This window comes from Octopus bimaculoides, chromosome 27, assembly GCF_046866305.1.
Source record: "Octopus bimaculoides isolate indiv1 chromosome 27, ASM4686630v1, whole genome shotgun sequence".
In the NCBI taxonomy this organism is placed as follows: domain Eukaryota; kingdom Metazoa; phylum Mollusca; class Cephalopoda; order Octopoda; family Octopodidae; genus Octopus; species Octopus bimaculoides.
The window spans coordinates 5985757-6000636 of record NC_142954.1 but is presented as its reverse complement, the minus strand read 5'-3'; the positions used below and the strand labels follow the sequence as shown (position 1 = coordinate 6000636).

Here is a 14880-nt window from a genome sequence, read left to right as displayed (position 1 = left end):
ACAAATAGGTTTATTGTCAATTAAAAGATTTCGATTAAAGAACATATATAAAATCAAATTGCCCATAAAAAGTATTTGCTGTCCACGGACCCCCTGTGGTCCGTGGACCACAGTTTGAAAACCCCTGGTCTAGATTACTACAAACGTCATTCAAAGGGAGATAATAACAGTACTTCCAGTTTATATTTTTGTTTCTTTAGTAATATGTATTTTTGTAGAGATTTTTTTGTAAAAATCGTTGTTGGGTTTTCTTTCAGTAAGCATTTCAGAAAATATTTAATCTTTTATAAGGATTTCAAAGCTTGTTTCACGCAGATTTGTGTCTTTGTTCAACCGATATTTAATCTACGACTATTCCGTCTTTGCTCTTGATGTATTTAGCTGGTATATGCATCAGAATACCAAAAGCACAAGTTCTGATAGGCTGGACATGTCCCAAGGGTCACAGACAACAGGTGGACCCATGCAGTTGCCTTCTTGTTTTGTAATGGCATTTACCTGTCACAAAGTGAAGAAGATAAACCAGGTTTTCCTTTGCTAATGTCTTGATATCAAATGTTGGGCATTAATAGTACACCGATGCATGTACATATAATACATTTAATGTATCAGATGGTTATATTACATTTCATCATCATAATCATCGTTTAACGTCCGCTTTCCATGCTAGCATGGGTTGGATGATTTGACTGAGGACTGGTGAACCAGATGGCTACACCAAGCTCCAATCTGATTTGGCAGAGTTTCTACAGCTGGATGCCCTTCCTAACGCCAACCACTCCTAGAGTGTAGTGGGTGCTTTTATGTGCCACCAGCACGAAGGCCAGTCAGGAGATACTAGCAACGGCCATGCTCGAAATGGTGTATTTTACATGCCACCTGCACAGGAGCCAGTCCAGCGGTACTGGCAACGAACTCGCATCAAATTTGTTTTGTGTTAGTATTTAATGTAATTAATACGATATTTTATCTTACATAATTATTCCACTTGATATAACCATGAAGGACCTTACTGAATTGTAATTCTGTCAGCAGCCAATTCTGCAGCATGTTGAAGCCATTCTTAGTTCCAGTGACAAATGCCAAGTCTCGAGGGTCAGAAATGAGCTCCGAATCTGCTTTGACTGTTGTGAGCCAAATCTTCTGCTGACCACCTCTCCACTTACACCAATCCAGGAGGAAGATCTGGTGCTATTGCCTTCCAGATGAGTTCATCATGGGGGCGCCACAATGCATAACCAAACCACCATAGTTTCCTCATTAAAATAATTCCCTCAAGAAGTGAGAGATATCGCAGTGAGCGTAAAGTTGCAGAGTGGTATCCAAGAGGGTGGAAAAGCCACTTGGAAAGCATCCACGGTGATGGGAAGATGATTTGGTCACGCAATTTGTGTCAATATGGAAAGTAATGGTGCAATCAAGACAGAATTGGAAGTGCATTGTGACTAGTGGTGTGTAATAGTACCTGGTAGCCTGGCTGATACTGTGATGTATCTGTTTATAAGACGGATGGATGGATAATACTTCAAATTTTCTTGGAGGTGAAGTGACCATATAAAAACATCTTTGTTATCTTGAGTGTGATGTGGTCACTGTTGGCGATAATGTTGATGTGTGGCTACGTTATTCTTGGTGTGGTCACTCTTGGTGACAAAGATTCTATGCAGGGTTTCAATGCCACTTTTAAGAATGCTGCACATTAAACTGTATAATTTACCAAAAAAATGAAAATATAGTAATATGACAACAAAAGTATTCCATCACGGTAGTAAGGCAGTTTTATGATAAAAAAACAACAAAACATGGTAATCAAAGTTAGTGTATTACGCCAGGAGGAAAAAGAATATTATTAACATTTCAAACAAGGAGCTCCTTGTCATGATTAAGAAAAAAAAAATACAGAAGACATAAAGTGAAAAATTGTTATATATGTTACTGACATATGATATGCATTGATCTGGACAGACCATGTCCACCTCGTCCCATCACTAATGTAACAGAGTGTTTAATCACACACATTATATATATATATATATATATATATATAGGTCTCTCATGTCAGTTCACGATGTCTACCTTTCCGGTCTCTATGGTTGAAGAGGAGATAACCATTCCAAAATGAAAGTATCCAACAGTCTGGTTAGGTGGCGCTGTGGGCTGAATCAGTGTATCTACAATTTGTCTAAAGCGAGAAATTTTCTCCATCACAAAATACAGTGAATGGCTTTCTTATGGGTTCAAATATATCTAAAAGGTAACAAATTTGTATGCATCATTTAGAATCCATTTTCTATACTGGCATTGGTTAACACATTGAGTGCCAAGGGGAAATGTGTAAATCAGTCCTGTGTGCCATATGTGCTTTTTTTCAAATTTATATAATGTTTCAGTTGTATATAATAGCTGTATGCAGTTCATTTTTCAATGAGAAAACATGTATACAATATACGTATATGCAGCACATTTGTAAAGTGCCGTGTACACATGGCACTCAATGTGTTAAATAGTCTGAGGACTGATAAGCTGTACCAGACCCCAGTCCAATTGTGGCTTGGTTTCTGCAGCTGGATGCCCTTCCTAATGCCAACCTCTCCAAGAGTGTAGTGGGTGCCTTTTACACATTACCAGCATATTCCACGACTGTGATATCACTTGGCTCGACGAGTCTTCTGAAGCACTGCAAAACACCAACGGTCTCGATCATTGGTCATCAGCTCCATGAGACCCGAAATCTGAAAATCATGCTTTACCACTTTGTCCCATGTCTTCCAGGGTCTACCTCTTCCACAGACTTCCCTCACATATACACCTTACTTGGAAACAAAGGTTTATAACAGGAAGGGCATCCAGTCGTAGAAATTTTTCCACAACAATTTCCACCCGACCCATGCAAGCATGGAAAAATGGATCCTAAATGATTATAATGACAGCAGAATGAGCATGGTTATAAATGATGGACAAGAAGCAAACAGGAGTTAGGGGTTTCTAAGAAAGGAGAGTGTAACAGGAAATGAGTGACACTAACTTTGATTAATTCTGTTGTATTCTTTTTTTTTTTTTTCTATCACACACTTGTCTATGTGCACCTAGACTCCCTAGGTTCTGGATTGCCTATGACAGCTGGAGTATGTCATATTAAAGTAACATGTGGTAAGTACTAAGTTATAAGTCAACGGGTACAGGTGAAGACGCATGGTTCAGTGGTTAGAACATCAGGCTCACAATCATAAGGTAATGAGTTCAATTCCCACACCAGGCTGTGTTGTGTTCTTGAGCAAGACACTTTATTTCACACTGCTTCCAGTTCACTCAGCTGTAGAAATGAGTTGTGATGTCACTGGTGCCAAGTTGTCTCAGCCTTTGCGATTTCCCTTGGATAACACTGGTGGTGTGGAGAGGGGGGGCTGGTATGCATGGGCGACTGCTGGCCTTCCATAAACAACCTTGCCCGGACTTGTGCCAGGGAGGGTAACTTTCTAGGTGCAATCTGATGGTTAATCATGACCAAAGTGGGTGGGGATTACAGTTGTATGTCAGAGAACAGTATCGTACAGTAAAGTGTCTGAGTATACAGTAATGTCTAACAGTAAAATAAAATGGCAGATAGAGTACAGCACCAGTCCTATTATCCAGCTTCCAGAAAAATCTATTTTGTGTAAGATGATCCTCTCATAGCTACATGTTTATTTGTGTGACTTTATTATAATTTTCATTTATAATCATGTTTAACCCTTTAGTGTTTAAACCGGCTGTATCCGGCCCAGATATTCTACACATTTTATGCTCAAAGGATTACTTTTGGCAAATTAATCTGAATGCTAAAGGGTTAAAAGGCTAGTAGAAATGTCATTAGATGAAGGTCAGTGGATGCCTTCAACATCTTCTTTCAAGAATATGTCAACCAAAACACTGTGCGATATCAGTCAATACACTATATCCTGTATTGAGTGAACAGAACCTGTTTTAGAAGTCAGTTAATTTGCATACAGCATGAAAACAATTAAACATTATTCTTCTTTAGAAATGTATTAATTTTGTACCTGCAACTGTTAAATAAAATCATATTTACTTTCTTTCATTTAGTTTTCCTCCCATAAACATTATACTGTATACACGGTACACTATGACAGATTTCAAGAATTTTAAGTGGATTAATAAAGATTAAACATTTAGCATTTAATCTGGTCATATGTGGCCCAAATATTCTACCTATTTTATGTTCAAACTAACCAGATCCGGCCTCTCACACTTCGCCTACAATATTATTCTTAAATCATATAACCACATCAAAATCTCAAAGCTAAGAGATAAAGTATGATTAATTCAAAACAATGTGAATAAATAAGCATTTGGTAGAGTAATCTGAATGCTAAAGAGTTAATTTGTACTCGTATCTGAGAAATAAAATCATGTTTGTTACTTTTCTTTGTTTAATTTCCATCCTATAAAACATCATACTGTATGCATGGTATAATATGATACATTTTAAAGAATTTTAAGTGGATTAAATAAATATCAAACTCAGCTTCAGAAATGAATTAATTTAAACCTGTTAATTACAATTTAGTTTGTTACTTTTCATAGTTTATTTTATATATTAAGTAAAAATTTACATAGTCTCCAGAAAACTGGAAAATCTAGAAATCTAGTCCCTGGCTTGCTAGATATTCGATCCAATAGTGTAGTAAGTTGTAAGTCGGATAGTACAGAAGTACAGTAGTATGTCAGAGAATATAGAGTACAGTCAAGTAATGTGTTTTGGAGAGGACAATGCAGTAAGTATAAGTCAAAACTCAAGTCACTATAAACAACATTTACATGTCGAAGTTGATATTAAATAATAATAATTAATGGAAACAAAATGTAGGGTTTTCTATGTTTTAGTTTGAAAACAAAGAAAAGGAGAAATTATTGCAAAAAAAAAAAAGAAAAAGAGAAAAAAAGACATTTAAAAAGTCTATTTAACAATGGTATTAGCAGACATTCCTTTGTTACCACTGAGAATGACATAAGGAGTTCTTTCTTGCTTTTGTTTTTCTTGTAGAAGAGTCAATGTATTAAGAGGAGTGTCTGTGGAACTCATCTGTTTCATCAATTGTTCTTCTTCTAATTTCTTCATGCGTTTCTCAGTCTTTTTCTTGCCTGGCCCCTTGCCATGGAAACGGTGAGAGAGCTGACGAAACGCTTCTTTTTCATTTAACAATCGTCCAGAATCGTCGGCATATTCTAACCGAACGTCTGGCTTGTATCCTTCTTTCTCTTTGAAGTCTACCAACATCCCCGTGTACCGATCTCTCTTGCGGTACTTTTCGTCAAGGTCATCATATCGTTTGTCCTCAATAGAATAATGAATAGCTTCGAGACCGCTGTGTTTGGGACCACTGGGCATTCGTTTGCTCTGATTCTCCAGGTAACCCTTTTTCTGTGCTACTTGTAAAGCTGCTGCAAGTCCCATATTTATAGCTGGTTCTTCATCCAAGACTGCATTTTCCTCTTTCACAATATTAACAGGTTTAGTATCAATATCAACCTCGTTCCACTGACTCGACAGATCCTCTTCATCTTGGATTTTTTTCTTACGTTCCATCAATTCCAATTCTAAATCCAAAAAGGCATCGCGTTCTTCATCACGATTGCCAGCTAAACCATAAGTTGGAATGTCACCTAAAGCACGACAAAATTCTGACGTAGCATTTAAAATAATGTCACTTTTTTTCATCTCACTATCAAATGCATTGGAACCCAGCGACTGGGTGTGGTGCAATGTTTTGGCGATTTCGTCAGGAACTGTCCGTTCTCTCCTTTGTTTCAACTTCCGCACTTTATCTAAAGTGGAGTAAAGTTCATTCATTGCATCATCTTCATCTACGACATAACTGTTGTAGATGTCGCTGTCGTCGTGCCCCAGAATGGTCGTTTCTTCTGGCTGCTGTTGATCTATGTCCATATCTTCCACCTCTATTCTAGGAGAAACCGACTCTTTACCATCTTCTGTAGGATTCTCAGTTTTTATTTTCATTTTCCGATTTCCAAGGTCATTACCATTCCTGGCATCACCGACCTCATCAGGCATGTTCAATAAATCATCTGGTTTTAATATTTTCTTGCGGATTTTTCTCTTCACCTTTTTAACTTTGTTAAATTTAGCTGATTCCACTTCCTCATTAGTGTAATATTCCCTGGCTAGAGTTGACAACTGTACAAGGTTTTGACTCTGTTGTTTTAATTCCTTACGAATTCTTTCAAGATCTCGTTCAGCAGATGGAACATATTTACCACCAGATCCAAGTTCAAAAGATGTAATTTTCTTACCATAAATTTCCTCATCATATTTACTCAACATGGCTTCTTTTTGGGGTTGGAAATCATCAGTAAATTCTTCATCATCATATGGGGTATATTCAGGTTTCTTCTTTTTAATCTCGTTATTTTTTATAGCAACTTCATCTTCATGTAACCTGGGATTAACAAGAACATCTTGGTCTTCAGTTAAAACTTGGTTGTCTTTAAGAGTCAAAATAACGGTACTACCTTCTTTGAAACTGTCCAAATTATGTTCAACTTTGAAACCTTTTAGATCTCTAGACGAATAATTCTTCTTCTTCTTATCTTTATTAAATTCTTCTTCCATTAAACTACCAATTCCAAAGTCTTCGTCCATCTGATCCAACATTTTCGCCGTTTTCTCTGCCATTTCGCGATCGTGTTCCAGCTTTCGACTTTTCTCAATCCATTTCTTCACATCGTCGTCATCCGCTCCGTCTCCCAACGTTTTGATCTTGCTAAACTTGTCATAAATTTTCCTCTTCTCTCGCAGAAGTTCGGTTTTCTCCCGGATCTTATTCGTTCGTTTCATTTCACCCAAATTCACCGCAGGCACATGGACATCTTCAGATTTCTTCGCGACTGTCTCAGTAGTTCCAATGTCTTCTCCACCAGCACTGGCGGCCCCAGAACCGGAACCACTAACATCTAAGGGCCTCATCCCAAGCTTTATCCTTAACCTATTCGCCTCTTCGATACTCAAAGAACAGGTATTACTGTTGCTACCACTGGTATTATTATTATTGTTATTACCAGCGGTAGAAGCAGCGCCCCCGGAGGAACCACTGTTGAACGGTGTTTCCTTCCTCTCTGAACTACTAATATCATGTTTATGAGAAGATTTCTTACTTTCATCTTTGTCCCGCCGCTTCTTGCTTTGATGCTCCTTGTTTCGTGACCGTGACGAAGATCTCCGCCTGTGTTTATGTCGGTGTTCTCGGTCAGATTTGTGTTTCTTCGACGAGGAACCCATTTTGTGTCACTCAACAAAAGATCACAGGACCGGACTGACTGGATCATTTATTGCCTGCATCTCTCATCGGTCAAAATTAAATCTACCATAAAGAGAAAAAAGTCATTAATATTTTACGAATAAAATATAATAAAGTAATTTATATTCTATTTATTATACGTAAAATATCGATTAATTGATATAATTTATTTTAAAAAATGTATTTTTGTTTGCCGCAGTTAAGGCAAGGGAGCTAACTCGTACATGACTTTACAATTTTATTTTAAAAATTATTTTTTCTTTGAAGAAATAAATTTTTGTAGGTTTTTCTCGGAATTTTATTGATTTTCAACGTCGGGAGATGGTTAGGTGAGGGATATAGTAAATTATACTGATCGCTGTACGAGACTGCTAATTTAGATTATCTAATTAAATTAGTAAAAGTAACGGATTCAGAACACGAAGAGCGTTTCTCTTATGCACACACACATACACACACATGTACATAGACACATGCTCACACGTACTCATATACACACACACACTCGCATGTACACTTACGCATACAGGAGCACACACTTTACTCACACGTATGTACACACGCATACACATAAACACTAACGCTCGCATACATACACGCACACACGTCTATTGTAATATGATCATTTCCCTTTGAATGGCAGATCGAGAAATTAATTTTTTGTAACTAAACTAGGCGCAGGAGTGGCTATGTGGTAAGTAGCTTGCTTACCAACCACATGGTTCCGGGTTCATTCCCACTGCGTGGCACCTTGGGCAAGTGTCTTCTACTATAGCCTAGGGCCGACCAAAGCCTTGTGAGTGGATTTGGTAGACGGAAACTGAAAGAAGCCCGTCGTATATATGTGTGTGTATATGTTTGTGCGTCTGTGTTTGTCCCCTCCCCACCATCGCTTGACAGCCGATGGTGGTGTGTTTACGTCCCCGTAACTTAGCGGTTCGGCAAAAGAGACCGATAGAATAAGTACTAGGATTCCAAAGAATAAGTCCTGGGGTCGATTTGCTCGACTAAAGGCGGTGCTCCAGCATGGCCGCAGTCAAGTGACTGAAACAAGTAAACACTTTCAAACTTCGGACACTGGTGGAATCGGCGGCGTATATTTCGTTTGTCACTGTTATTTATGACATATTACATCTAAGTTACGTTTGTATGAATAAACGTACGGGTGCGCCCAATTTTGATTCCGAAGTAGGCAAGATTTCCGCCCGTCCCCTCCCCCACAAATACCCTCTTTATTATTATTTTTTTTCATTTTTCTACACAAACCCCCGTTTTCCGCTACGGACAGTACGCTTCTCTAACCTAAACATTAAACCCCTACATCTTGACCCGCAAAATTCGGATCTTGTGAATTTTCCGAAGTCCTTTTCCCACCCTCTTGGAAAAGATTTCCCCCCACAAATTTCTTTATAATCGTAATGTATGCCGTTTGAAAGGTATTTCTATAAAATTTCACTGAAAACCCCCCCCCATTTTCCTAAAAGTTACGAGGGAAAAGCTCGGATCTTTTGAATTTTCCGAAGTCCTGTCCCACCCCGATGGAAAAGATTTTTCCCACAAATTTCTTTATAATCGTAATGTATGCCGTTTGAAAGGTATTTCAATAAAATTTTATTGAAAAAAACCCGCCATTTTCCAAAAAGTTACGAGGGAAAAGCTCGGATCTTTTGAATTTTCCGAAGTCCTCTCCCGTCCCCGTTGGAAAAGATTTTCCCCACAAATTTCTTTATAATCGTAATGTATGCCGTTTGAAAGGTATTTCAATAAAATTTCATTGAAAAAACCCCGCCATTTTCCTAAAAGTTACGAGGGAAAAGCTCGGATCTTGTGAATTTTCCGTAGTTCTCTCCCCACCCTCCCGTTGCTTTGCGCGCATTCTTTAATTTTTATATTTGTTTCCTACGCATTGTGTTACACCTATTCCAGTATAATTTTTTGGATTTTCATTTCGGGGTCAAGATGTAAACTATGTGCGAAAAATGAGTTTGTGTGAGATTTGGCTGTTATTTCTACCATGTACTTGAAGGCTTATTTAACGCTCTCGTATTGTTTCATTTTTTGCCACCGATCGAAGTCTCAAAATGGCCCACAAGGATCTCGGAATACAATGTCGAAAATCTCTGTTTATTCCCCGGAAATTCCAATGGTGTGTAACATGAAATTTCTTTCATATTTTCTTCATTTTGTAGGAAAAAAAAAAACACACTTTGGAAATTTCCGACACTTTCAGCTGTATATATATATATATATATATAAAAATAAATAAAATGAGCACTTTATTTTTACTTTTTGCCACACAATATATATAATAGCTGAATTTTTACCGCGGGAAATTACTCTGAAATTTTATTGCCAAGAAACATTTTAAAATCGAAAATTAGCAAAAAAAAATTTCCCCTCCCATTTCGCCCACTCATCAACAGACACTTCCAAAGTTTCACTTTTAGCATCGCAGTCAACGCATGCGCAATGGCGAAAAGGGTTTCAAAACTTCGTGTTTATGCCGTATACTGCAAGGGGAGGGTGGTGGGTAATCCCTTTTATTTAAAAAAAATTTTCTTTTATAGAATCATAATCGACTTGTGTGAATTTCTCTGATATATAAATCTTTGCACAAAGATGATCAGAGCGATCACATGATTTCTTTTTCGTTATTTTTTGTTTTTCGCGAATACTGTGTGATAGGGAAAGTTGGAATAAAGGGTTCATTTATTTATTTATTTATTTTTATTTTGTTGGGTCAACGAATTTCTCCATCAGTTTTTGCGCATGCACACTAAAATTGTTTCATTTTTCTGACATCGAGAGAAAAGGAGTACAGAAAACACAACAGCGAGCTTTATTCCCAGTTAAACTAAACAGTTAAACTATACAAATTATCAAATCTTCTTTTACAGTCTTTATTTCTTCTTTCAGCATAGTTCTCTTTTTTCCCCTCTTTTTTTTTCATAAAAGTTTTGCTTACTTTACTCTTTTTAAAAGTTCATTAAAGGCATCAAATCTTCTAACTCCACGACCCAATTTCTACCCACTAAAGAGTCTATACCACTTGCGAACGGTTCTTTCAGTTTCTCATATCCATCCTTGTCATCAATTGCGCACGCGCACCAAAATTATATAATTTTTCTGACACCGAAAGAAATTCAAAAGTGAAATATAAGGACCACGAAGAACATAACTGCGAGCTTTATTCCCCATAAATTCCAATGGTATGTAACATGAAATTTCTTTGATATTCTCAACGAATTCGTGTTGTATGTGCATCACATACAGATGTGTGTGGATGTGGGTGTCAAGAGAGTTTGTTGGAGATTTAGCTGTTATTTCGGAACTCGTATTTTTTGTAAATGCCTTTTCGAGTTTCATTTTGTAGAAAAAAGAAAAAGAAAAAAACTTTAGAAATATTATATATCTAAAATGAACACTTGATTTTCACTTTTTGCCACACAATATATATAATAGCTGAGTTTTTACCGTGGGAAATTTCTCTGAAATTTTATCGTCAAGAAACAAATCCGACCAGTTTGGGATTTTTGTCGAAACTCATCCCCACCGCTACGAATAGCTTTTTTCAAAAAAAAAAAAAAAAAAAAGCGATATAATCGGCTCCTATGAATCGTATCTGAAAAAAATAAAAAAAATTTTTTTCAAAGAAAAAAAAATGTGCGAAAAAGAGTTTGTGCGAGATTTGGCTGCTATTTCTAGCACGTGAATAGTTTGCTTGCAGGCTGCTTATTTCGAAGAATTTATAAAAGTTATTTGGAAATCAACGAGAAACGAACTGCGCATTTTAAAATCGAAAATAAAAAATAAAAAAAAGTTTCACCTCCCATTTCGCCCACTCATCAACACTTCCAAAGTTTCACTTTTAGCATCGCAGTCAACGCATGCGCAATGGCGAAAAGGGTTTCACAACTTCGTTTATGCCGTGGACGGGGAGGGGAGGGGTAATTTTTTCTTCTTTTTGAATTGGAATTTTATAAAATTTCTGAAAAAAAAAGTCAAAAATGAAGTTAGGGGGAGGGGGCAAATTTAAAACGCCAATTTGGGGCATTTTTCCGGAATCTCCGTAGCAGCCGAAAACGGATTTTTGGCAAAAAAAAAAAGGTCTCATTCTTTTGTTGTTACTTTTTATTTTTATTATTATTATTATTATTATTATTATTATTATTATTATTATTATTATTATTATGCATACATACATACATACATACATACATATATATATATATATATATATATATACGACAGGCTTCTTTCAGTTTCCGTCTACCAAATTTACTCACAAGGTGATTGTTCCGAGGCTATAGCAGAAGACACTTGCCCAAGGTGCCATGCAGTGGAACTCAATCCGGAACTATGTGGTTGGGAAGCAGGCTTCTTACCACACAGCCACGACTACACCTATATATACATACATACATACATGCATGCATACATACATACATACATACATACATACATACATACATACATACATACAACGACGTGTTTCTCCTAAATTTGCATATTTTACGTTTGTTTTGTTTTTTAAATTAGGATTATTCGATCGATGATGAAGACACGACGGAACAAAAAAGACAAGAAGAACAAGGAAAAGTGAAACCAAAAAAGATTTTTGATCTTCTTTACGGAATCGATGATGTACCGCCATGGTATTTATGCATCTTTTTTGGATTTCAGGTACGTTTAAAATTGTTTAACAATTTTATAAAGAAGGAATCCTTCATTTAAATATGTTCCATTCGTTTATTTCATTGCTGTTCTATTTGTGCAGTGGAGGCGCAATGGCCCAGTGGTTAGGGTAACAGACACGCGGTCATAGGATCGCGGTTTCGATTCCCAGACCGGGCGTTGTGAGTGTTTATTGAGCGAAAACACCTAAAGCTCCACTAGGCTCCGGCAGGGGATGGTGGCGAACCCTGCTGTACTCTTTCACCACAACTTTCTCTCACTCTTACTTCCTGTTTCTGTTGTGCCTGTAATTCAAAGGGGTCAGCCTTGTCACACTCTATGTCACGCTGAATCTCCCCGAGAACTACGTTAAGGGTACACGTGTCTGTGGAGTGTTCAGCCACTTGCATGTTAATTTCACGAGCAGGCTGTTCCGTTGATCGGATCAACTGGAACCCTCGTCGTCGTAAGCGACAGAGTGCCAACAACAACAACGACATATTTGTGCAGAGGTTGGAGATGGTATCTTAATGAACAGTAGACAGAGTAGCGCTTTCGATGATCTTTTTATTGTATGTCCTTCGAGATTTGATTATAGATTGGAAATAAGGAGAGAGAGAGAGAGAGAGAGAGAGAGATGACAACTCTTGGTTTGTAATATAGAGTTATTTCCCTTCACAGCAGACGTAAATAACGTACATAAAGCATGCCATCTGTGTGCTTGCGTGCATGCCTGTCTGTCCGTCTGTCCTTAATCATTTAAACGTTTTGTCTGAAGTAGGAGCTGATTTCAAACAAACCCCCGCCTTTAGAATGTAGACAGCAACGTCACATTTTAAACTCTGTGCAAAGGTGACATTGCTTTCGTTATCTAGATTCTAAAGGCGAAAAGACTTGCATGGTTTTACTGCTCTGCGTACAGATTGCATTTGTAATGTGAGAACCAGTTGGTTGATTTCCTTTTCTGAAAATCCAAGCTCATCGAGGCTGACAGGCATTTACTTACAAAGCAAAGTGCTCCACTTATTATTAGTATAAATGTGAATTTGTAACCCGGATATTGAAGCTGGAGGTTTCAAAGCAGCAGTTGTCCATAGTAATCTTCTTTCTCTTAGATTTTTCAAAGAGCTATTCACGTCAGCAGGGCAGCTGACCGCTACGACGGTACATACCCTTTTCTTGTCTGTCCCAAACAACAATATCCGGCTTGTTATGCTCACACTTGAGAGATGTTTTGATGGGAATGTTCCACCAGTATTCCTTGTGCTGGTATTTGTATACGTATTCAATATGAGGGGGGGGGGGAGTCCTCTATGTTTATTCCAGGGCAGTCATATTTTCGGAATGTTATCGCAGATTGTTTTTGCGATAACGTCATGTCATATAGGGAGGTGGTACCCTGATGACATTTCTGAGAAGCTGCTAATCACATGTGTGATATCTTCCTCAGAAACATGGCCTAATCTACATTTACGGTTGCATCTTGGAACTCCTATGGCTTCACTGTCTCTTTTGTTGATTGGGTATCTAGCAGCAATCTCCTGTTCTTGGAATGTACGTTTGACCTATGGAAGAGAGCGGTGTAGGCCGTGACATTTTCGTAGTCTCCCAAACTGAAATGGTGAGAAGTAAGGGGAAAAGAATTACCGATTGGTGAGATATCCTTGGACTTGTGCCCTTATCGGAATGCTTGTGACAAAATGGACTCATCTAAAACAAGTCCAGAGATCGATTAGTTGGACTGAACCCTTCAAGGAGGTGCTCCAGTGTGGCCGCAGTCTAATGACAGAAACAAGTAAAAGATGTAAATATATATAGGTTTTATTGATGGAACTCGAAGTAGATAAAGCTATAAATAATATTGTATAAATATTGGGTTAAAAATCCCTTTGAGTAGTAAAAGTCGGAGACTGCACGTGAGATTCAAACCCACATTTTCTGTAAACATGACCGATGTTCTATCGTTTTACCAAAGCAATCCTTCGAATTCCTTCATTTATTTTAGAAGCTTTCTTCTTACCAACGAGAATAAATCCAATAAATTCCAATAAGGGATTCTTGGGACGTGGGAGATAATAGTGAAATGCTATATATAAGAGTGGAACTTAACTCAGATTTGGTTTTACTTCATTGCAGCAATATTTGACAGCTTTTGGTGCCAACTTCTCCCAACCTTTGATAATTTCCTCTGCTCTTTGTATGTATACCGATGTCATTTCTATCAGTGAACTTATGGGAACATGTTTCTTCATTTCTGGTTTATCCACCATTTTAATGACCACTTTTGGATGCAGGTAAGTTCTATTTGATCCCTGTACGTATTGGTCTTTTATTGATTTCTCCCTTTTTAAATGTCTTAACCCTCCTTTTTTTTTCTTTCGACAACCCTTTTCATTCTTGTAAGAGATAGTCTCTAACACATGTCCTACGGTCGTAGTCAATAGTTTAGAACATTCTTTTAAAGATTATTAATTGACTAAATACTGGTAATTATTAATTAATAAATTACATAACTCCCTTCCATTCTCCGACCAGTTCCAAAGTCCTAGAAAATGGTTGCAGGTGTTGCCCTCCATCTTTTCGCCAAAACTTTCAAGAAAAATTCATTTCCAATTAACAAGAATACTAATTAATTTTATGATTACTTCTTTCAACAGACTTCCAATTTTGCAAGGAGCCGGCTTCAGTTTCCTTATACCAACCATAACAATGTTGAAATCAAATCCTGAACCATGTCCCTATCCAGACAGTAAGCTAGTCTTCTTTTCTTTTTACTTTTCTTTTTTTCTAATATGGTTATAAATACTGAGATCTCGGGAAATGGGGAGGGTTAGTCGATTACATTAATCCCATTACTCGAATGCTATTTATTTTATCGACCTCGAGATGC

At 37.4% G+C, this 14880-nt stretch overlaps 2 protein-coding genes across 2 annotated transcripts in view; one reads left to right on the top strand and one right to left on the bottom strand.

The window, feature by feature from the left end:
- Positions 1-4864: 4864 nt before the first annotated feature.
- On the bottom strand, positions 4865-7333 carry LOC106880297 (U4/U6.U5 tri-snRNP-associated protein 1). The gene has a single exon (XM_014930168.3). The coding sequence runs from the start codon at positions 7295-7297 to the stop codon at positions 4958-4960; it is 2340 nt and encodes a 779-aa protein (XP_014785654.1). The 5' UTR covers positions 7298-7333; the 3' UTR covers positions 4865-4957.
- Positions 7334-10109: 2776 nt separating this feature from the next.
- Positions 10110-14880, top strand: part of LOC106881568 (solute carrier family 23 member 1) — a 14683-nt gene continuing 9912 nt past the window's right edge. The window contains exons 1-4 of the mRNA XM_089343404.1: positions 10110-10525; positions 11856-11999; positions 14127-14284; positions 14648-14739. Coding sequence (XP_089199530.1) covers positions 10523-10525; positions 11856-11999; positions 14127-14284; positions 14648-14739 — 397 coding nt within the window. The 5' untranslated portion in view covers positions 10110-10522. The remainder of the gene's footprint in view (positions 10526-11855; positions 12000-14126; positions 14285-14647; positions 14740-14880) is intronic.